Source organism: Nyctereutes procyonoides, unplaced genomic scaffold (assembly GCF_905146905.1).
Source record: "Nyctereutes procyonoides isolate TBG_1078 unplaced genomic scaffold, NYPRO_anot_genome, whole genome shotgun sequence".
In the NCBI taxonomy this organism is placed as follows: domain Eukaryota; kingdom Metazoa; phylum Chordata; class Mammalia; order Carnivora; family Canidae; genus Nyctereutes; species Nyctereutes procyonoides.
The window spans coordinates 66,300,140-66,323,137 of record NW_026575126.1 but is presented as its reverse complement, the minus strand read 5'-3'; the positions used below and the strand labels follow the sequence as shown (position 1 = coordinate 66,323,137).

Sequence of the window (22,998 nt, the reverse complement as noted above, 5' to 3'; positions counted from 1 at the left end):
TGACCCCTGGAGGGACTTCTAAGAGGCCCCTTAGATCTCCCATGATGGCTCACCTCGAACTTGCTCATGAACTCTGCAAAGATGCCAAAGAAGGCCTCAGAAGTGGTTGCTTTGGAGTCCTCACCGAAGAAGGCCAGTGCCCTGCCCAGCTCCTCCATGGCCTCATGTTGCAACCCGTCCAGTGCCCGCAGCACCGGCTGGGCTGTATCTAGGAAGGACTGATCAGCCTCTGTTAAGGAAACCACCCTCAGGTTCTCTAAGCTGCCTGGCTCCTGCCTGCCCCGTGCCCCACGCTCAGCTATGTCCAGCGGCTCCAGTGCCTTTGTACACTGCTCCCTCAGCTGCCTCTGAAGTCCACAACATCCAGGCCATCCATGTGTCTTCTCTGTAAGGCAGCCCTCTCCCTACTCTGGGCTCTTCTCAGATGCCATGACCCCTTCCTCCTCAAACACCCACATATAATAGCCTCCTGGCATTCTCTCGGTTTTGATCTCTCCTTTTTTTTCCCCTCGTAGTATCCATCCCTATCTGTGCTCAGTGGCAACATGACCCTCTCCTGATTCCCTTTGGCTGGTTAGGGCCTGAGAGGTCTGTCCTTGTATCTTGTGACTTGAGCCTGGGCTGCCCATGAGGACAGATGGGGCAAGGCAGTGGCTTTCAGATAGTCCAAAGAGCTCCTCTTCAGTTATGCAGACATGGTGTGAGTACCTGGATTCTAAATCACCAGGATGGACCCTCTGCCAGGACCCCTTGACCCACTTACAGGAGCCTTTGCCCAGAATCTCTGCTGGGACACAGGGTCTGCAGTGGCCACTGGAGTTGATCTTGAAGCCAGCTCTACCTGGCCACCCCAGGGCCCACCTTGTTACTGGGACAGGCAGCTCTTTGGATACCGTCATGACCACAGCAAACTTGTCCTCACTAGAGGGAGACATGCTCTGGCAAGCATCCTGTATCTCACTGATGGTGCCATGGAGGTCAGCCAGGTCACTGGTCAGGGCCCGTTGATTCACTGTTGGGAAGGCAACAGAGCCTCATGAGCACTGACATCCCAGCCCAGGACAGCAGTGCCTCTGCTTCCTGATCCATTGTCCATCCACTCAGCTTACCTTTGGCAGCCAGGGGCACAGTGGGCAGGTCCTGAGCAAAGCCCAGCAGTTCTGGGAAGTGCTGGCTCAGTGATTTGGCAAGGATGTGCAGGAAGGTGGACTTCCCATCCACAGTCTTTGTGGAATTCAGCTGTAAGTGATGCCCAACATACAACCTCCTCAAGGACCCCATCAGATTGCTGATCATATGGGTCTGGGTACCCTTAGCCCCACTTCCCCTGGAGTGTGGCAGCAGTTCCTGGCCCTTGACACTCACCAACTCCAAAGTTTCTAGTATTCCTCACTGTGAGGCTCTGCTGGGATGCCCATGGGCCTCCCTAGGAGTTTGAAAGCTCTCCAGCCCAGATCTTTGAGACACCTCCCCACCCCACCACCCAGGAACCAGGCTCATAGCCACCAGCTAGAGGAGGCCACCAGCTGTTCTGTCCTTGGGAGCGTGCTCTTGTCAGCAGATATAAACCAAAATTTTTCTGACCCCCAGGGGAGCACCACTCACATATCTTCCTTCCTGTGATTTTCTGGAACCATCTCTGGCCCACCTGTGCCTCAGACATCCTAAAACATTCATGTCTACAAATGGAGATTTCTTCCTCTCTTTTAAAACAACAAAAGGTACCCCGGTAAAAGGTCTCAGAAACAGTGGGAAGGCTGGATATTCCAGTTGTCCTTTCTCAGATCCTAGATCTTTCAAGGTTAGGATGGCCTGGCAATCGTGGTGTTATTAAGGGCACAGAACCTACCAAGTGGGATTCTCTCCTTCCTCCTGGAGTCTCCCCTCCCTGCCCCCCCCCACTCCATTTCCCCAGATCCTGAGGCTTGCCTTGCCGTTTAAAAGCCTCCCACCCCCAACCTTTGCTGCATTCCAGCCTGCAGGCAGCCAGCTTTTGCTTCTGGGGAAAGGGCCCTCCTTGGCCATGATATTCTCTTCTCTCCTCTGCCACAACTTGGGTTGGGCCTGACCTCCCCATCCTCGATGGTAGAGCATGCTCATCGATTACTGCCAGCTGGTTCCCTCACCTCTGTCAGGAAGTTGATCTTGAAGCCTGTGGTCTTGTTGGTTTTAGGCTGTCCATCATTGAGATAGTTGCCCATGGCCAACACAAACTGTGGAAAGGAAGGTGGGCAGGTCCTGCCCAGGTCCTCACCTCACCCCCTGGACCACCATCATGGTGGACCTCCAGACAGGAAGCCCCAGGGGGCAGACAGGCAGGTGGAGTGACCAGGGAGGGGGTGCGCCCTGACCTCCAGGATCTTGGCAAGCTTCCGGCTGTTCTTGAGCTCAAGGGAGGCCTGGCGCAAGCACTCCAGGCTGCCCCGGATCTCTTCCGTCTTCTCTTGTAGGGTGGCTTGGAAGTGGAGGCTGCGCAAGCGGGTTTTGTATTCGGGAACGGATAGCATCTGTCATGAAGGCAAAGCCAGGATTCACCCGCCCCACCAGGAGACCCACTGCCCCACCGCAGCCTGGGGTGGGGGTCAGCCGGCAAACCGGCATTCCCTCGAGAAAAAATAAGCCCCCAAAGGAAGCACAATCCCATCTACCTTGGACTCCAGGTGGGAACCGGACGTTAATGGGACTCAGGCACGGGCGCAGCGGCCGTAGGGGAGCGGGACCCACACAGCCCCGGTTACAACGAGGGCCCTGACAGAGGCGGCCAAGGCCACTGGGCAGCACCCCCTGACCCCTGGCGGCCGTCACGGCCGCAGCACCTGCAGGACGAACTGGTCGGGCTCGCTGAGGCGGCCGGGCGCCTCGCGGAAGGCCTGGTAGCGCTGCTCCTCGTCGGCGTCGGGCGCGAAGAGCAGCAGCTGCGCCAGGTGCGCGGGCTCCAGGCGCCGGGGCTCCATGCTCATGAGCACCTGCCGCAGCTCCGCGGGGCTCAGCTTCAGGTGAGCGAGCAGGATGGCTGCGGGCGGGGCCGCGAGCGTGAGCCGGGGGCGGGGCCAGACGGATGGTGGGCGGGGCCAGACGGATGGTGGGCGGGGCGACTGGACGGAACCTGGGCGGGGGCGGGGCCGGCCCAGAGACGGAGAGGGTCCTTCCCACGGCCGAACAGAGGTGAGGACAAGGTTCTCGAAGGGATAGACAGGTGGGGCCTGTGGCGGTGGCGCCAGAAACGAGGGAGGAGACCGCGAGAGAGAGAATAGGGGATGGCCGAGGCGTGGCCAGAACTCGGGAGCCTTAGACCCTTGGGGGCGGGGCCAACGGGGGGGCCAACGAGGAGGCCAAGGAGGGGGGAGCCCAAGCGCGCACCTGCGCCTTGGAGGGATCTAGGACCCCAGAAGGGGCCTTCACCCAGCCGGTGTCGGGCCCCCAAGAACTAATGTGGCATCCACACAGGTGGATCCAAAGCTCTGCGGCCCAGAGGGCCACCTCCTGTCCCCCATACCCCTGGGACTCCCCAACCCCTCACAGGTGTTGTAGGCCTTCTTGTGAGACAGGATCTCCACCACCTCTTTCTTCCTGAAGGGCTCAGGCCCAGGCACCGGCTCTGGAAGGCAAAATGGTTTAATGATAGGAGTCCAAGCTGGTTGGAGGACCCAGGAGGGGTTTGGCCACACCCACAGTCCAGCTCCAGGGGTCCAGTTTCTTCCTTCCTCACCCTCCCACTCTCGGGGTTAGTGCAACATTCTCAGCATGGGCAGTGCGTGCCCCTCCCCCACCCTCTCTCCCCTGGGTCCTTGGGGCTGAGCTGTCCAAGGAAGGTGAACTAACCACCTCTCCACCTTGCAGATGCTTCCTTGATGGACAAAGGCCTTTCTCTTCCATCCTGGAACCACCTTCCACACATAATATTCCTCACTGCCTAGAGTCCCACCCGATGACTATAGGGAGATACCCCGAAAAGGGCAAGGGGACAGAGAGAATGGAAGGGACATCTAGTCTCCTAGATATGGTTACCTCCTGATACCCTTATTCTGGCTGTGTGGCTTTGAGCAAATTACCTAGCTTCTCTGTGCATCTTCATGAGGAAGTTAAGGTGATCACAGTTTCTACCCATAGAATTGTCACAGGATTAATTTAGAAACAGGGGGGTGTCTGGCATTTGGTGAGCATGGAATAAATACCAGCTACTACGATTATGTCCACTTTGAGATGGGAAAACTGAAGCTCTGGGAGGTAAACTCAGGGACACAGGAAGTAAATGGCAGTCAGCACAGACTTCTGGGACTCTAAGCCCTGGGATGCCACAGAAGGCAGCAGGTGGGCTTCCACAGATGGCTTGGTATGAGGGTTCCCCCAGGACCCCCAGGCCACTCACTAGTAGGTTTCTGGGTGCCAAAGTGCAGCTCCAAATCGAGGTATTTCACCATGTCGCTCAGCTTGTCATAGTCAGAATCTTCCCCTAGCTGCAACGCACGGGTCGGGGAGGCCAGGAGAGATTCAGAGGGAGGAGGAACACTGGCAGCTGGACTGCCACCCCCCACACCACACATCCTCTAAGGGCTGCCCTGGGAACTACTAAGGGAGAGCCTTCATCAGGCCCTGGGAGAGAACTGAGGACCAGAGGAGACTGCAGGAGAAGCTAAATCATCCAAGTTATGGGGTGGTGAACTGCCTCCTTGTGAGGACAGTAATGCACACAAGCAGAAGGCAGCAAGTTTCAGTGGAGCAGGGGGATAAAGGGACTGCTAAGGGACTGAGGCCAACCAAGGGGGCTAACGGAGGTGGCTGAGAGGTCTGGCCCTGTTTTGAGGGGTCCTTTGCAGGGGGTGAGTTCAGCAGAGCTGCCCTGAGCTTCTGATGCTGAGGGAATGGAAGCAGGGAAATGCCAGGCACTAGAAACTGGCCAGGGTCTTGTCTTCAATGCTGCTCCCCAGGCCAGACTCCCCTGGTACAGGGCACCCCAGGCCCCAGGCCACCTACCTGACCCCAGATGGTGCCTTCCGAGTTCTCTACCTGCTCCCATCGCAGGCGCTTGACGCTCATGTGGCTGGTCTCACTTCGACGGTGGCCCAGGCCCCGGGACAGCATTGGGGGTGCACAGGGCACCGGTGGGGGCAGGGGGGGCGGGGGCGGTGGAGGGACTGGGTGGCTGAGTTGGGCGAGGGGCTTGGCCAGCGTCTGAGCAGGGCCCCGGGGACCATCAGGGGTGCGGGAGCTGGGCTTGGGGTCATGGAAGGGCAGGGGTGGTGGAGGTGGGGGGCTGAGCGGGGGTGGGGGGATGTGGTCGGAGATGGAGGAGTAGGTCAGGGAGCTGCCTTCCTCACTGCTGCTGATGCACTCACTAGCGCTGCTCCGCTCATTGGTCACAAAGCTTCCCTGGTCATCGTGGAAGCTCATCTGCCCGGGGCAGAGCAAGGTGAGGGATGGTGAGATAGCCTGGGGCAAGGGGTGGGATAACCTGGGGACAAGGATTGGATAGTCTGGTGGGTTAGCCTGAGGCTGTGGGTAGGATGGCCTGACAAGTAGTCTGGGAAAAGGAATGGGGTGACCTGAGATGAGGTATATGGGGGAACCTTGATTGAGGGGTGTCATAGCTGAGTTAAAGGGTGGGATAGCTCAGCCAGGGGGTGGGGTAGTCTGGGACAGATTTCAGGATGGACTGGAGCAGGGAGAGGAGTAGCCTGGGGCAGATCCCAAGGGCAACAGGATTCTTGCAGGAGCCCAGGGATACTGTTCCCCTTACAGACCCCCATGTCACCCCTGGGCCCCTGACCCTCCACATCTGCTGGCATGTGCTCACCTCCTCGTAATCGTTCTCAGGGCTCAGGAAATCATCCACAGCAGTGACCCGGGGACCCAGCTGCTCACTCAGCACATCCAGGAAGCGGTCAGTATCCCGGCTTCGCACGGGGCGGGAGAAGGTGAAGAGCTTCCTGCGGCTGGGTGGGCGGGCAGGGTCCGGGCTTGGGGGGCTGTCAGAGCGGATGGGCCCAGGGTCTGGCTGTGGGGAGGGCGCCCTGCTGCTGTCCAGGCTGGCGTAGGGGTGGGACTCAGAGCTGCTGGGGGAGGCCAGGCCCCCTGAACACAGTGGGTAGTAGCAGGGGGAGGGCAGGAGCCGCTCGCTGGGCCACGAGACGCTGGACAGGGTCCTGGGCCCTGGGGTGGGGGATCAAGCGTGAGGACCCCTCTTCAGTCAGTACCTGGGTTCCAGGTGCAGGCTGAGGGTAGGGGCCGGGGGCAGGTTGGCTCTGTGTCCCTGGGTACCTTCCTTTCCCTCTCTGGACACAGCACAAGAAGACCCTAGATGACCCTGCCTCCCCAGGCCTTTATCTGAGGGAAATCACAGGTCAGAGCAGGTGAGAGGGAGCACTACTTAGCCCCAGGAAAGGCCAGACCCCAGCTTATCTTGGAAGGGACCTCAGGGGTCCCACCTAGGACCAACTGAACACAACTGAAAGGACAGAGGGGGACTTCTCCAGACCCTAGATCAAGGATCATGAGGTGGTTCCCACACCCACCAGGCCCTTGGCTGACAGGAACATTGTCCAGGGGTCCTGCCTTCTGAACTGCAGAGAAACCATCTTCCCAGTTGTGCCATTCACAGAGCAATGCGTGCATTTAATAGTTTATCCAACAGCCACATGCTAACCTGGGGCTCCTTCAAGGGAAGACCTCTGCTTTTCTAAATCTGCAGTAGGGGTAAGGATCATAGGGGACATGGGAAGGCCTCTGATGACCTTGACCTTGAGGGACCTTTGCCATGGAGGCTGCTGAGGTTCCCCACAACTCAGTCACATGGTCATGGAACAAAGGGGAGGCTCCAAGGATGTGCCCCAGATGGGGGCAACACCTAGATAGGTAGCCCAGAGGCCACAGGCCAGTGCTGCTTTCAGGAACCGGGGCTGGCTGAGCCCCTACCTGCTGTGCCTGCCGGGCTGGGCACTGGTGGGGAGGCACGGGATCTGGACGAGGTCCCCACCTTCCCTTTGAAGCTGCTGTTCAGTCGGGACTCAAGCTCTGCATAGACGGCCGACATCTTCAGGGAGAGGAGGCCAGGGTGAGTCCAGCCCACCCTCACCTCCCCCATGAGGCCCTCACATAGCCTCAGAGGTCAGGCCTGGGTGATCAGGAAGGCAGGGATCTGCCCCAGCCCCATGAGCCACCTATTCCCAGTGGCCACAGAACCACCTGGAGGGCAGTGAGGTCTCACCATCTTAGGATTGGGGGTCTCAGGGAGGGACGTGCCGTCGCCTGCCTGGCGCTCGCCTGGGATTAGAGGAAGAGGCATCTCGGGGCAGTCGCCGGGACCTGCCAGGGGAATCGGGGAGGGTGGAGTCTACCATGGAGCAGTCTAGTGACCCCTCTGAGCTCTAAGGCTTGGGTTCATAGCCATGGAGAAAGAACCAGCAAGCCCTGGTGGTTGGTCCATCAGGAGGGCCATCACTCAGCCCTGCTTAACCTGTTCTCGGGGATCTCTCATCTCACCCACCCCATTCTGCAGGTGGGAAAACTGAACCCTGCTGGCATCCTCACACCCAGTCCCGCCTTTTGGTCCAGAGCCTCACCGCAACTGAGGCTGGCCTCCAGACCTTGGGACCGCAGGCTGCGGCGGCACATGGAGGAGGCCCTCAGGGAACTCCGCCGCTGGAGTTCCAGCACCGGCTCAGGCTCAGGCTCAGGCTCAGGCTCAGGCTCCAGGTCCAGCTCAGGCTCCGGCTCTGCTGTGCAACATGAACAGGAGATGGGCCCCTTGTGTTCTCAGCCAGCCAAATGGCCTCCAAATACAGGAGTGAAGGCAGCAGTTGTCTGCACCAATCTGTGACCCCAGGCCCTGCTTCGCATGTGGGGTAAGATGCCAGATTCCAGGTCTAGGCAGACATATGGAACATTGCTACCCAGACTATGTTCTGAGCCTCTTGCTAAAACCCTCGAGCCTCTTCCAGCAAATTGTGGGTCCCCAGGACTAGGGACAGTGGAACACAAGGGCCAGAATGTAGGATATCTGCAAGCTTTACCATAGCAGGTGTAGAGTGCCTTGAACAAATGCACAGTGTTTGGCACACTTTCGACTCCTGTGGCCTCAGTGATAACATGCATGGTTGTATGGGCACCTGGGGCCCACTGTAAGAGGTATGGGCACCTGGGGCCCACAGTAAGAGGTATGAAGCAGTTGGAAACTGAGGCCGCAGATGGTCTGGCAGGCCCTACTGTGTATCTGTGTGCATCAAGGCTCACCAATCAGGTGTGACCTGGCTGTGTGCTTGCTACCCAGCTCTGCAAACAGAAACCACATGAATTTCTTGATCTGTGACATATTTCTTGGTGTGTGATGTACAGCCACTGAGGTCACTTCCATTCTGTGGGTGAGAGCCTGGGGTTCCGGGTGGATAGGTAGGGTGTCTAGAGTCCAAGGTAATGTTGCAGTGCTACTTAAAGATCAAACTGAGAAGGCACATTTGTGGGGGCAAGTGTAGGACCAGCCTGGGTGCGGCCGGCATGGGTCTGCATGATATGGAGGTCCATTTATATGTGGGAGAAGCCCAGGTCGGCTGTAATCTGAGAACAGGTGTCTGGCTTTTCACCTGGTGGGCTGGAGAGGGGGAGAGGCTGCTTACCTGTCATAGCTGTGTAGCCCAGGAAACATGCAATTTTCTCCTGGCAGAGCTCCTGCTCCTCGTAAGTCAGCAGCTGGTAGATGAACTGCCAAAGGACTTGCTTGGCAGGTGTGTCCAGCACAGGGTAGACATCCACAATGAGGGTGTCAATGTTCCTGGGGAAGGGTGCAGAAGCAAGGGGTTCATTTCTCAGGGGCTCAATGCAGGGGAGGGAGAGAGGGATATGGGGGCACTGCAGGCCATGGAACCCACCCCGGCCAAAAGAGAGAAGTGAGGGAAGGTAGGAATGCAGGCCCTGGTGATGGGCCACCCTGATTCAAATCCTGGCTCTGTCACTTACCAACCAAGTGACCTTTCTCATACTTAATTCCATTGTGCCTCAGTTTCCTCCTCTGTAAAACATGGATAAAAATAGCATCTACCCCATAGAGTCGCTGTAAGATGAAAACACACAGTGCATTGGGCAAGTGGATTCATTATATCAGGGATTGGTAAATGATGGCCTACAGCCTAAAATCTGGCCCACCTTCTGTTTTTGTAAAGAAAGTTTTATTGGAACACAGCCATGACTGTGTATTTATCCATTGTCTGTGGCTGTTTTCGAGCTACAATGGCAGGGTTGAATAGTTTCTGTGGAGACCATATGGCCCACAAACCCTAAAATATTTAACATGTGGCCCTTTGTAGAAATAGTTTGCTGATCCTTGGACTATATGGGAAAATAAAACTGGATCCTCTCGTAACACCACACATAAGGATGAACTCTAGGTGGATAAAGGACAACATATGAAAGCCAAAATTGTAAAATAAATAGAAACAGTGCAGGAAAATATCTTTTGGGCAGGGGTGGGGGGTGGGGTGGAGAGAGAGTTCTTAAAATTTCAAAAGTCAAAGCCATAAGGCCCAAAATGTACTGAATTTGATTTTACAAAATCAAGGATATCTGTTCAAAGAAGCCCACTTTTGGCACATTGATATTAGATATAAAAGAAATAATAACAAGAAAAGTGGAAGATGTTTACAATGTCTAAAATCAACAAGCAACCAGTGTCTAAAATATACAAGGAACTCCTCCAAATTAACAAGAACAGAAAGCCCGTAAAATAAAAATGCATTAAGGGTCTAAAAAGGTATTCTATAGATAAAGAAACAAAAAAAGCTAACAAGGCTATTAAAAGATGTTTAAAATAATAATTTAAAAGCCAAAAATAGTGGGATACCTGGGTGGCTCAGTAGTTGAGCATCTGCCTTTGGCTCAAGTCGTGATCCCAGGGTCTTGGGATCGAGTCCCACACCGGGCTCCCCTCGAGGAGCCTCCTTCTCCCTCTACCTGCATCTCTGCCTCTATCTGTCTCCCTCTCCGTCTCTCCTAAATAAATAAATAAAATCTTAAAAAATAAAATAAAATCCCAAAATAGGGGCACTTGGGGTAGCTCAGTCAGTTAAGTGTCCTCCTTCGGCTCAGGTCATCATCCCTGGGATCCAGCCCCATGTTGGGCTCCCTGCTCAGTGGGGAATGTGAGGAATCTCAGTGGGGAATTCCCTCTCCTTCTGTGCTTGTTCTCTCATGCGCTCTCTTTTTCACTCTCAAATAAATAAAAATCTTAAAAAAAAAAAACGAATACACAAAACCCAAAATAAAATAAGATGTCACTTTATGCCTAAAAGACTAGCACGAGTAGAAAGCTGGATAGTGCCAAATGCTGGTGAGGACATGGGGATGAGGGAGCCCCGAGGATATGAGTGATAGCAGTGCTCTGGGAAGCAATTTGGGAAGATCTAGTCAAAATCAGAAAACAAACACCTTAATAGCCAGCAAGGCTGCTCTTAGATATAAATTTCAAATGAATCATACACAGCTCAATGGGGAAATGTGCATGATGATGTTCATCACTACTATCAAGATGGAAGAGAGTGGTGACAAGCCTGTTTCTATCACTGGCAGGTAAATAGATTAGACCTGCACCCTTGGTCCACAGGAATTTGGCCACAGTTATAAACAATGTATTAAATGTATACAGAGGGGGGCTCCTGGGTGATTCAGCTGGATAAGTGCCTGACTTCGGCTTAGGTCATGATCCCAGGGTCCTGGGATTGAGTCCTGCATGGGGCTCCCTGCTCAGTGGGGAACCTGCTTCTCCCTCTCCTTCTACCTACTGCTTCCCGTGTGTGCTTGCTTGTGTGCTCTTTTTCTTTCTCTGTCAAATAAATCAGTGAAATCTTACATGTATACAGAGCAACATGGGCAGATCTAAACAAATAGCACTTGGTGAAAAAAAAAGTCACACAGAATATGCACAGAATATCCCCAACTGTGATGTAGAACAAAAATATATCATGGGGGGGGGGGGCATGTGGCTGGCTCAGTGGGAAGAGCATGAAACTCTTGATCTCAGGGTCGAGAGTTTGAGCCCCATGTTGGCTGGGTGTAGAGATTACTTAAAAAAAAAAAAACTTAAAAAAATACATCCTATGAAACAGCAATGCCCACACTTCAAGAATACATCAGAGAAAAGGATGTCCATTAAACTCATGGGACTGGTGGCCTTGGCAGGGGAGGGACACAGAAGGGGGAGGGAGCTAAAAGGGAACAAAAGGTGGAAACAAGCCAAGTGTCCATCACGGATGAGTGCACAGACAACATGTGGTCCATACACACAGTGGAATGTTATTTGGCCAAGATAAAGGGAAGAAGTAGATGTTCTGTATTGGATGAACATTGAAAACATGATGTTGAGTGAAAGAAGCCAGACATAAAATCCCACACATACTACAGGAGCCTGTTCATAGGAAAGCCCAGAATAGGGAAAGCCTCAAAGACCCTAACATAGATTAGCAGTTGTTTGGGATGGGGGAGGGGTGGCGGCCAAAGAGGAGGGGATGACAGCGAAGAGGTGCAGAGTTTCTTTTTGAGGTGATGAAAATGTTCTAAAATGGGAGTGTGGTGATGGGTGCTCAGATTTGTCAATGAAAAAGCTGTGCACTGTCCACTTAAAAGAGTGAATTTTATGGTGTGTGAATTTTGTCTCAATAAAGCTGTTTAAACAAAAAAAGAAAAGGGGGTGAACAGGTGAGGGGTTTGCACAGACCATGACAATGACCCTCTGGACCAAGGAGGGTGACAGATGCTGGCCGCTGCTGGCACTCAGGTACAAAGAGGAAAACCCCAAACCAACCCCAACAGACCTGGCCGGCTAGTAGCAAATGCCCACAGGCTAGTCTTGTGACCTTCCCACAAACAACGTTGCAGGTCAGCACTTCACTTTGCAGGGACTAGGTCACGTGGCTAGGGGGTTTCAGAGGCAGGGTTTATGGTAGGGCACTTTGACCACCACTCTGGTGGCCCTGGTACCAGCTGCTGCTTTCTCTGAGTCTCTCCCAGGAGAAGGAGACTCGGGAGGCACAGACAGGGAGACCCGCATGGTGAGTCTAGGCAGGATTGGAGGCCCACCCAGGGCAGCTCATACCACCCCTCTGGCCCAGCCACCTGTGCTGGAAGAAGCTCTCAAGGGCCCGGCAAACCCCATAGCGCTCGGGAGGCGTGAGTAGGTGCTCCAGCTGCTGGCTGAAAGTCCTCCCCTGCACCCGAATACTGGAAGGCAGGATCTCCGCCACCCACTGCAGGGAGGTGAGCGCCGAGGACGGGTTGGGGGAATCCAAAGAATCGGAGTCTGTCAGGGCCACAGGCAGGAGAGGCACGGGTGACCCAGCATCCCCAGGTCAGATGCAGTTTCTCTTGCAGCTGGGGTGAGTGCCAGGCTTCGGGAGGCACACCTACTGCCAGAGTCTGGAGACAGGGACAGAGGGACAGCCCCAGGCAAGGCCCTGAGGCTGTCCCACTGGAGTCTACAGTACCACTTGGGGAGGGAGGCTGCAGGTGTGGGGGAAAAGCAGAGTCCTCTGTGGACTTGTAAGTCCCACATGTGGAGACCCTGGCAGGGTCTCCATGGGCCATGAAGCCAAGTGGCAGTGGGTGTCTCACCGCTGGCAAATGGGACGAGCCCTTCCTCCACCACCAGTGTGGGCATTGCACCACTGCCTTGAAGCATGGACACCACCTTGTCATGGGAGCAGTTCCTGCCAAGAAGAGATGGCCCAGGAGGGCCTGACCAGGATGAGACCTGTCCACAGCCACCCACCAGTTATCCATGTCCTGCCTGTAGAGGCCACTCAGCAGTCTGAGGCTGGGCCAGGACCAGGAGCCAGGGCCCTGCCTCTCCTGCCTATTTATCTCCTCTGCAAGAGAAGCTCCAGGACCAGGACCAGCTGGACACTTCTGGGTGCAGAGGGGTTGTTCCCATGTCATCCCTAGGCAGGGCTCCCCCGAAAGGGCAAGACACTCATAGTCCATGTAATTCTGTGTCTCAGGGCACCTGGCTGGCTTTGGCAGGAGAGCATGTCACTTTTGATCTCAGGGTTGTAAGTTCAAGCCCCACATTGCCTTTGGCCCAGAGCGCGATCCTGGAGACCCGGGATCGAATCCCACGTCAGGCTCCCGGTGCATGGAGCCTGCTTCTCCCTCTGCCTGTGTCTCTGCCTCTCTCTCTCTCTCTCTCTCTCTGTGACTATCATAAATAAATAAAAATTAAAAAAAATCTTTAAAAACAAAAACAAAACAAACAAACAAAAAAACCCCTCTGTATTCCTTGCATGGAGCTGGGGTACTTTCTGGTTGGAAGGATGAAGTGACATCCTATCTAGTCTGAGGGGGCAAATTCAAGAGTTCCCATAGGAAGAGGGGTAGATCCTGGAGACAAACTGGTCATAGGAGATTGGGACCATGGGCTAGGTGTCCCAAAAGTCAAGAGTCTTGGAAGATGGGTTTGTCACCCAGCTCTGATGTCCCCAGTAGCCTCTGACCTCATGTCTAGTCCATTGAGGAAGAGGATCCGGTCACCTGACTTGAGGGACGCATTGTCAGCCGGGCTCCCTAGAAGCAAGAAGAGAGTGTGTGCTGGTCAGCTAGGCAGGGCTGCAGTCTGTGAGCCCATTTTACAGGTGCCAAATAGGATGAGTGGCAAAGGAGAGCCAAATTCAGGCCAGCACATCCCACATTAGACCCAGCATCCCTCTGCTCTCAGCTGCTCTGAGCAGGGAGTGAGCCCCTGGGTAAGGGTGGGAGGGTTTGGGGCACAGTGTGGACCTCTGATCAGCCTGAGCTGTTGCGGGAGAGCAGAAACAAGGAAGTTTGTTGGGAGCCGTATTTCTGTAGCATCTGTACACATGCTGAGAACCCCGATCTCTGCCCTGCATGTAACAGTTCACATCATAGATTCCTCTGTGTCTTTGTTATTGGGAGAAAATGCATCTGCCTACAGGGAGGCAGCTTCCTCCCCCAGGCTGGGAAACGTGGCGTGTTAATCATGCTTATTTGTTTCTGTACTTCCTGAGGCTTTGGTATTTTGGGGTCTTGCTGAACCAGGAAGCACAGCCTTCCAACTGGCTAGCCAATTCCTACATGGTAAATAACTGACCCAGAAGAGGTCTTCTTGTATGCACACCAACTGATCCAGCGCCCACGCCCACACCCCTTCCCGATGGGGCGCTCACATCCTGGGCCACATCTGCATACTCCCCTAATCTCCCAGGGCCAGGTACCTGCCAACTGGGGACAGCTCCTCTGCCTCAGAGCCGGCTCGGACTAATCCTGTACCTGCTCAGCCTGCTTTGCCTATCCTTCCCTTCCCCATGCACTATGGCCCTGTGTGTTATGGCCCTGAGTGCTGTGGCATGCCCCCTGCTCTTGGGAACTGTGAGGGACAAGCTCTTCTTTAAATGGTAACCATCTCTTGATCTGTTGGCCTCACCATACCAGAATAATAATAAAACCTGCATTTTATACACATGGGAGCAGCTGATTCTCACTCTGCCTGGGTAGCCTTGAGTAATGTAACACCTGGGGAGGGGACTGGTAGATTTGCTCCTGTGGATGTCGGGTTTTTTATTTTTTGTTTTTCCTTTCTGCCTCTTTTGTCAGCTGTTAGTCTAAATTTGATTGGGGGGAGGGGGTGCCTGAGTGGCTCAGTTGGCTAAGTGTCTGCCTTTGGCTGCGGTCATGATCCTGGGGTCCTGGGATTGAGCCTTGCATCAGGCTCCCTGCTCAGTGGGGAGCCTGCTTCTCCCTCTCCCAGCTGCTGTTCCCCCTGCTTGTGCTCTCTGGCTCTCTCTATTAAATAAATAAAATCTTTAAAAAAATAAATTTGATTTGGAAGCAAGGGGGGCTAGTGACAAATGCCTAAAGAAAATCTCAGATTGTGAGGAATTCTGTGGTGAGGCTGTGGGGTTTGTCCAGGGAGGAAGAGGGAGCTCATGAAAGACTTGCTGGGAAGGGGAATCCTTCCCCTGGGACTGAAAAGAAGGAGAGGGGAGGACGATGGTGGTGATAAATCCAACCTGGCCTGTCGGGAAGCTTGGGCCAGCCTGGGGTGGGAGGGCCAGAGGGATTGTAGCTGGGGATTCAAGATCACTGGATCAGGAGTCAGGAGATCCCAGGCTCTGGTCCTTGCTTTGCCAGAGCCTCTAAAGGCCTCAGTTTCCCAATCTGTAAAAGCTCTCACTGAAGCATCCACTTGGCTTCCTATGAGAAGGAAGGAATGGGGTTTCCAACCTGGAGGCTGGCTGGGGAGAACATCACAGCTGGATTTGAAACATGGCCCCAGGCTCGTATCCCTGTCTGCACCTATAGGGGATGGGAGGTAGTAGTGCTGGTTGTGGCACAGTTGGAAAGGAGAAAGAGGAGAGATTACTCATTTCTAAAGGACCAGTCGTGGGCCTTTTCCCTACAACACTGTGTTGACAACTTAGTAATGCACAAATTTGAGAAGAACTGGGACATGTCAGTCTCAAAAGGATTTGGTCTCAAAATGATCGGATGGCTGGAACAATGATGCAAAGGCAGGAGGGCACTTTCTTGGGGAACAGGTGTCCAATCCACAAATCCCTGCATGAGAGGTGCGAGATGGGGAAGGGTAGAAAGGAGTCATCATGAGCAGGGCCACCAATGGGGATGCATCACCAGGAGCATCATCCTCAGGTGCTGGGAGGATATGGGTGCAGGACAGAGAGAGCGGGTCACCCAGCCCTGTGGGGCGGTCAGCGGGAGGGAGGGTTCAGTTTAGCACCACCAAACATTTCTGCCCCACAGAGACCTTCCACAATGGAATGTGCTACCTCAGGAAGAAATGAGTTTCTTCCCAGACTCCCCCCACCCACCCTGGAGAGGCAGGAAGAATTCTTGCACTGAGAAGGCTCTGCCTTCTTCAAGATATCACTGTTCCAGGATCAAAAAGAGGCAGGCTGGGTGGGGGTAGGAGGAGAGTCCAGATTGGGGGTAGGGGACCATATAGCGGGCAGGGATCCCGAGGGCCTGATGCTTCTCAGAGTCTGGCCTGCCCAGCAAGTGCCAGTTTATAGTGGGCACTCCACGCAGGGCATGCTGTTTGGGTGCAGCCTGGGCAAGCATCAGGTGTGTCCTGGCTATCCAGTGTCTGAGGCAGGGCCCCCAGCCCTCCCCGTGGACATAGGAAAGGTCTGGATGGAACATTTGGCTCTCTGAGCTCAGTGACCCTGAGTTTGGTGAAGTTTGCCCCAACTCAGAGAGTGACTCTGGGACACTTAGAGGACACAGGCTAAATAAGGTGAGAACCTAGGGGGAGAGTGTGTGTGTGTGTGTGTGTGGGGGGGGTGTTACTGAATATCAGCCTAACAGGCTTCATCCCATCCTAGACAACCCGCCCACCCCTCACCAGGCAGGACAGACTCGATCCAGACAGGCCCGTGACCGCGCAGTGTGAAGCCGAAACTCTTGTTGCCCTTGTAGACTCGGACTGTCCTGGGAAGAAAGAAAGGGCGGGGTGGGGGGCTGGCAGCATGGGGAGAGGGAGACTGGGCCGGGAGGGGGGTGTGGAGGCGGTAGAGGATAGAGATGTCCCGCGTCCTGCCCTCCACCCCCACCCCCAGGTGTCCACGCCGGACCCCAGCCCTCTGCCCAGATGCGCATCCCAGCCCGCCCACTAGGAGGCATCCGCGGCCCGTGCCCGCGCGCCCCGGGTACCTGCGCGCGCCCCCCGGGCCCGCGCGGCCGCCCAGCAGCGAGGCAGCCTTGCGCGGGGGCGGCTCATCCGGGCGGCGCGGGGCGGCGCTGGCGCGAGTGGACACCAGGAGGCGCTCCGGCCGCTCCTCGCTGCGGCTCCGGCGCAGCCGCTGCGCTCCCTGCGTCCGCCGAGCGCGGCACAGCTTGCCCAGCAGACCCTGCGACACCACCTCGTCGAAGCGTGCTCGGTGCTTCTTGGGGATGAAGATCCTGCCGGCGAGGACCGCTGAGTCGGGGCGCGCCCCCAGACCGCGCCCTATCGTGCCAAACCGCGGCCTAAAGTCTCCTGTCTTGGGCGCCGACCTAGGCTCTCCCCCCGCCCCTCCCGAGGGGTAACAGGGGAACCAGCAGCCGGCGCCTCATTCTCCCCCGCGGTGCTGGCACTTGCGCCCCAACCGGCGGGGGCGGGGGGGGGCACACAAGGACCACGGTGCCCGGCTCTCCACCTCGGAAAAGTCACAATCGGACCGCCCCCATTACTCAGGGCCCCCAATCCCATCCGTGGACCTTTTCCTCCTCCTGTCTCTGCCTTCCCACTTCTGGCCTTTCTCCTCATTTCATGCCCTTGCACCTGCCAGGCCAAACCCCAGCAGGGATCCCCCACCACCCATCTTCTTCTTACCTGATTCCCCGCAAGTGCTCTGCTGGAGGAAATTGAAACCACAGCCCGGCCACGGTCAGACTTCCTCCAGACACTCATCACACTCCCAGCCGTCCTGCTTGCTTCTCTGCCCAACCCTTTCTATAGCTGCCTCTTCAGAAATTGCCAGAACTGCCACATCCAGCCCTACCTCTTACACTCTTGCCCTGGCTGCAGCCCTTCGCCCAGGGTCCTCTCTCTGCTTCCTAGCTACACTGGGCTCAACCTTCAACGCCCAGCGCTGGCCCTCTGTGAGTTTGATCTTACATGCTTCAGTAAGACTCTGTTGTCTGTGCCAGCCAGGCACTTGGGTTCAGAGCTGAAGGCTCTGTGGTTCCTCCTCTCAGAGAGGGCACCTGGATGTGATGGGAGGCAGTGGGGAGGCTTGGATGGACCCTGTGCGGAGCATACACCCTGGCATGATTCCCTGGTACCTGTGAGTGTCCTCTGCAAGGCTGGAAGCTCCCTGAGGGCTAGATCTGTAGCTGGGCTGAGAGCCATAGTGACCAGTCAGAGGTTGGCACAGGGAGGGACTCAGTGACTCAGGAAACAAGGGGGGGGGGTCCGCCAGCAGCATAAGCGTACCTCTCCAAGTAATGGCAGCAGTTAACATCCTAGTGGACTCTCTGTGGCAGAGGATCAGGGGGCTCAGAGGAGATCTGTTAACTTGCCAGGGCTACGCAGCTGGCCCTGGGCACAGCTTGGACAGAAGGCCAGCCTCTGAGCCTCAGCACTGTGGCAGGACTCTGCTGAGGGCCTCTGAAGTTCTGGTTGCTAGTGAGGCCTCCCTGACTGCATCCCAACTTTCCTTTCCATGCTCTTTGTACCAGGAGCCAGTGCCAAGGGCATGGTGGGGAGGAGGAAGGAAGATGGGAACAATGGCTCTGCAGCCAACTGAAATACAACTCCTCTGAGGTTGTCTGGAGTCCTCCACTCAGTTCTCCTGACTTCTATGGGCAGGATTTTAATAAGACTAGGCAGGCAGTATAAGCTGCTACTCAACTCCTCCAGGAGCATTCTGGCCTGATGCTCATCCTCACCCATTCACAGTGATTCCCAAAAATCTAGAGCCTAGGCTTCATTCCCCAGATGGTTACTCAAGGTCCCTGGAACCTGACACCTCCATCTGCCTGGCCTGCACATTCCCCACACCCTCCCAGATCTACCATGTGCCTCATGCCCAGTCAAAGATGGATGACAAGCTGGAGATTGTCCACTTCATGCTTTGGGCTCTAGCCTCAGGCTCCAGAAGGCCCTAGGTCCAACCTGGGCAGGGGCCAGATGACCATCCCAGCTCTACTCTCCAGCAGCAATTCAAAAAGGCCTTGCCCCTCACCCCCCCCACCCCAGTGGTAACCATGGTGAGTCACCAAGTGCACAGGTGGGAGATGATTGGTAGCCTTTTCTCTGCTTTGCGTCCTTGGGATTAAGCCAAAGCGCAAGGCTGCTTCATGAGCCAGATGCCCTTCCTGGCTTGTGTTGGCCCTCCATGCAGCTCAGTCTGGGCTAGCCCTGGGTCTGCTCTGAATCCACTCCCCCACCCCCACCCCAGGACAGCCAGGCACAATGGGGCCTCATGGACCACTGTGGCACATCACTGTGCCTCTGACCCTGACAGTACGGCTGCCCCAGGATGCCCAGGTCCCTGCTATGCCAACAGGCTTCTTGGAGACCACAGGGCTCTTCCCTGGCCACACAATGTTGTCAGCCAGCTCCGTTCCCTCTGCCTGGGGGTTCAGGTGCAAATCCGTGTCCAGAGTCTTCCTAGAGGCTGCGCTAGGGTCCTCTCTCTCTCCACCACATCCCCAGTTCCCTAGACCTGCCCAACTGTAGGAAGGAAAGAGGGCTTTCCGGTCCCAACCCTCGGTGCCCTCCGACCCCCATCCCGACCCCCAGGGGCGCGGGGAGGTTCCAGGCATCCAACGCGGGGAGCTCGCCCCCCTTGCGCCGGGTGAGTGTCCACCTCAGTACCCCAGCCCCACCCCTTCTCAGGCCGCCTGAGGCGGGTCGCCGCGCCTAGGGCGCACAGTTCCCGGGGGCGCGGGGCGCGAGGGGCAACTACCGAAAGTGCCGAGAGAAGCCCTGGTCCTTCCCCATCTGGAGCCGGCGACGGCGGCGTGGCAGGTGCCGGCAGGTATGGGTGGCCAAGCCCGCGAGCAGAGCGTGGGCGCGACTCCGCGAGCCTCTGCCGGGCGAGCGCACTCGGCCCCTCCCGAGCCGGCCGGGCCCGCGGCCCCGCGCCCGCCCCCTACGGGTGGCCCCGCCCCGCCCCGCCCCCACGGGGGACCCTCCGGCTAGCTCCCGGGGAGCTGGGGGGCGGTTCAGCGCTGCCAACGCCGCTTCCTCTCGGCCGCCTCCAGGTGTCTCGCCTCCAACCTCTCGGGCCGCCGCGCCCAGGTCCCCGGCACCGGCACCGTGGCGAGTCCCTGGCACCTGGCTGCGGCGAGACTGAACCCCACAGTTCGGAAGAAGCCCCGACTTTCTTTGTAGAGCCTGCGAAGGCTTCCCGGAGGGTGTGGCCTTTGCGCTGGGGAGCTGGTCCGCGAGGGGAAGCCCTCCTCACCTACCCAGGGCAAAGCGCCAATCAAGATGTGGCTAGAGAGGGAGGCCTTGAATACTATCGCTGAACTCTGAGAACACTGAGGAGCCCGGGGAGGGTCTCTGGATTTAAGGAGAGGAGGAGGGACCCCAGGGGTTTTGGTGCACTCGGGGAGTGGGTGAGGCTGAGAGGGGAACAGGGAAGGGTGTGGGGTGGGGCAAGTGGCTAGCTTCTAAGAAACACAGAGGAAAAGAAATGTATGAGATCTGGTGAGTGAGTGAAAATGAGGAAGGACAGTCAGGCTGGGGTGTAGGGGAGGACAGAGGGTCTCCTCCTGGGAGAGAGGATGGGAGGACCAGCTAAGGGTAAAAGAGGGTGATAACAAGAAAGGGAGTCTGGACCTTTGGCTCTGGGCCTGCTGCTGGTGGAAGTCAGAGCAGGCGCTCACCGCAGGGAAGCTACTGCATTGTCATTTCTCGGTGGTCCTGTCCCGCTTGCCGGTGTAAGGGCACATAGATACCTGGGAACCAGCCCAGGACATCCTGAGGAGGGGCTCCTTGGGGGACATTAATACAAGGCTCTCTCCTCACCAGGCACTGGCCACTACCCAGACAGACTGGAGCTGGAGAGGCAGAAAACCCTAGGACTCTCCCTGTGTCTCAGTCGCTGGAAGGAAGGAACATCTTACATGTTTCTGCCTACAGGTTCCTGCAGCGGGTCACAGAGAGGCCCCTACAGGCCTGATGGTCTGACTGGTACTGGGTTCGAACCACGCTGCCTGACACCTCAGCCCCCACGTTCCTGGCCCCAGCGAGGCCACCACCTTCCTGTGACCAATCAGGGCTGCTTTTCTCCCCAGCAGCATTAGGAAGTCAGAGCCAGCACTCATGCCGCATCCTTCCAGGCCTTGTCCTCAGCCCTGCCAAGGAGAGAGATCCCTGAAAACCTCTACAGTGAGTACAGCTCCCTGACATCTGCAGGGCCACAGCCAGTGCATCATGATAGAGACATTTCCGGAAGTTTGGTTCTGAGTGCAATGGCCCAGCATCCAGAACCAGGCCAGCCCAAAGGTTATGACAGCTGTCCACCTCACTGGGGGCAGAGGAGGCATGAGCATGGAGCGAATCCTCATGCTCAAATTCAGACAGAGGCAGAAGTGCACATCTCCATGGGGCCCAGCATTCTTGTATCCCTGTCCCTGTCAGTCCACACTGTATGCTGTCCTTCTGTCCCATTGCACAGTGAAGCCGTCAGAAAGGGACAGCAGCTGGTGCATCTGGCCAGATAGCCCAAGACAGCATGGGGGAGGTGGAGGTCAAGCAACAGCTAGCCTTGGCTGAAGTACCTGCCCCAGCGAGAGGGTGCTACTAAAGGCAGATGACTCTGGGGCAGTAGTTCTCAGTTCGTGATTTTGCCCTCCAGGGGACATCTGGCACTATCTGGAGATAGTTTTAGTTGTCACAAAATGGCAATTGGGTTGGGTAGTGTGCTACTGGCATCTAATGGGTGGAGGTCAGTGATGCTGCTAAACGTCCTACAACAGACAGGCCAGCCCCCAACATATCAGGCCCCAAATGTCACAAGTGCCATGGTTGAGAAACCTGCTTGACGGAGAAATACACCTTCCTTAGGGGAAGCCCACACTAGCTGAGCACATACTATGTATGTCCTTTGTACTTCTACACAGTTTCATAGAATTCTCCTAATCTCTTTGCATTATGGTGTGTCTGACATTTGTCATTAAAGCAGAAGAGGATGAAGGGGGTACACGTGTTCCCTCACACCCTACCCCCAGATTCTCAACTAATCTCTTTTCTGCTTGCAGTTGGCAGTGTTCGTTTATGTGATTTCCTACCAAGATCCCTGCTGGGAACATGTAAGGATTACCAACCCCGTTTTACAAGCAGACCATAGAGGTCAATTAACCTGCTCAAGGTTGCACAGCCAGTGAGCAGCCTTGGGGGGGGTCCAAGCTAGGTCTGTCAGGATTCCAGATTCTAACTTCTTCCAGCACTGCCTGCCCCTCCCTCTCCTTCCAGATTTCCTGAAATACAGCCGACCACAAAGCTGCTCCCTCTTAACCACGTCACACCTCCCAAGCTGCCTGGCCTGTCCTAATTAGAAAGTCATTTTATCACTTCATCAAACTGGGATCCCTTTGGGGATAGACCCAAATTAGACTCTGAGCTGCAGGATGAACTGCCGTCATGAAGGAAGATGAGACCCTCTGCTTACATTACCACCACTGACCCAAATTTTACCCTTATGGCAGCACCGTCCAAGAGAACTTCCTTCAATGATGGACATGTTCTAAATGTGCACTGTCCTGCACAGTGGCTGCTAGTCATATGGGGCTATTGAGCACTGGAAATGTGGCTAATGAGACTGATAAACTGACTTTTAAATTTTATTTAATATCCACTGAATTTAATTTTAAAAAGCCACATGTGGCTACTGTGCTTCCTGGTCTCACTGCTCCTTCTCCTTTCTCACTAAGTATTCTTTTTTTTTTTCTTAAAGGCAATTGATAATGCTCTTATTTATTCATTCTTAGAGACCAAGAGAGAGGCAGATGGAGAAGCAGGCTCCACTCAGGGAGCCTGATGTGGGACTCGATCCTGGGACCCCAGGATCATGCCCCGGGCCCAGGGGGGCGCTAAACCGCTGGGCCACTGGGGCTGCCCTCCCCAAGCCTTCTGATTTGGCCACGGAGACCACCTCTCAGAGGTCACACAGTGACTTGGGTGGGTTCCAGCCTCTGCCAAGCTCACAGACACACACATGCTCACACATGCACACACATGCACACACACACAGCTTCACCTATTTGCACTCAATCTCTCATTTAAACCTTCTCTCTCCTCAATGGGGCATCCTAAGACCACCACTGTAGCTCTTTGTGGCCACCCATCCTAGGCAAGGTGGTTCACACCGCGGTACTGTTGAGTATGCAGTGTTGGGTACTAAGTGGCACCAGCCTTGCCTTGGTAAGGTCCACTTCTGTAGCTAGATGCCTGGCCCTGATTAACTCTTCTTGGGGACTGTCTTTCTGCCCCCATAGGACATACTGCCAGACTCTGAGGGTCACTGAGTTGAGCACTGGCACCTGTTGCCTCTT

At 55.7% G+C, this 22,998-nt stretch overlaps 1 protein-coding gene across 3 annotated transcripts in view; it reads right to left on the bottom strand.

The window, feature by feature from the left end:
- Window positions 1-22,998, bottom strand: part of GRID2IP (Grid2 interacting protein) — a 36,888-nt gene that overhangs the window by 3,268 nt on the left and 10,622 nt on the right. The window contains exons 1-20 of one of the 3 annotated variants that reach the window (XM_055339220.1): window positions 19,404-19,438; window positions 16,663-16,911; window positions 16,355-16,440; window positions 13,470-13,539; window positions 12,592-12,686; window positions 12,097-12,280; window positions 8,610-8,764; window positions 7,560-7,715; window positions 7,205-7,302; window positions 6,913-7,030; window positions 5,795-6,150; window positions 4,975-5,391; window positions 4,370-4,457; window positions 3,521-3,598; window positions 2,817-3,013; window positions 2,352-2,507; window positions 2,127-2,213; window positions 1,110-1,239; window positions 894-1,012; window positions 54-218 (exon numbers count right to left, since the gene is read on the bottom strand). In XM_055339220.1, coding sequence (XP_055195195.1) covers window positions 54-218; window positions 894-1,012; window positions 1,110-1,239; window positions 2,127-2,213; window positions 2,352-2,507; window positions 2,817-3,013; window positions 3,521-3,598; window positions 4,370-4,457; window positions 4,975-5,391; window positions 5,795-6,150; window positions 6,913-7,030; window positions 7,205-7,302; window positions 7,560-7,715; window positions 8,610-8,764; window positions 12,097-12,280; window positions 12,592-12,686; window positions 13,470-13,539; window positions 16,355-16,440; window positions 16,663-16,911; window positions 19,404-19,438 — 3,039 coding nt within the window. Of the gene's footprint in view, window positions 1-53; window positions 219-893; window positions 1,013-1,109; window positions 1,240-2,126; window positions 2,214-2,351; window positions 2,508-2,816; window positions 3,014-3,520; window positions 3,599-4,369; window positions 4,458-4,974; window positions 5,392-5,794; window positions 6,151-6,912; window positions 7,031-7,204; window positions 7,303-7,559; window positions 7,716-8,609; window positions 8,765-12,096; window positions 12,281-12,591; window positions 12,687-13,469; window positions 13,540-16,354; window positions 16,441-16,662; window positions 16,912-19,403; window positions 19,439-22,998 lie in introns of those variants that run through there. The other 2 variants (XM_055339219.1, XM_055339221.1) reach the window with 2 other exon arrangements.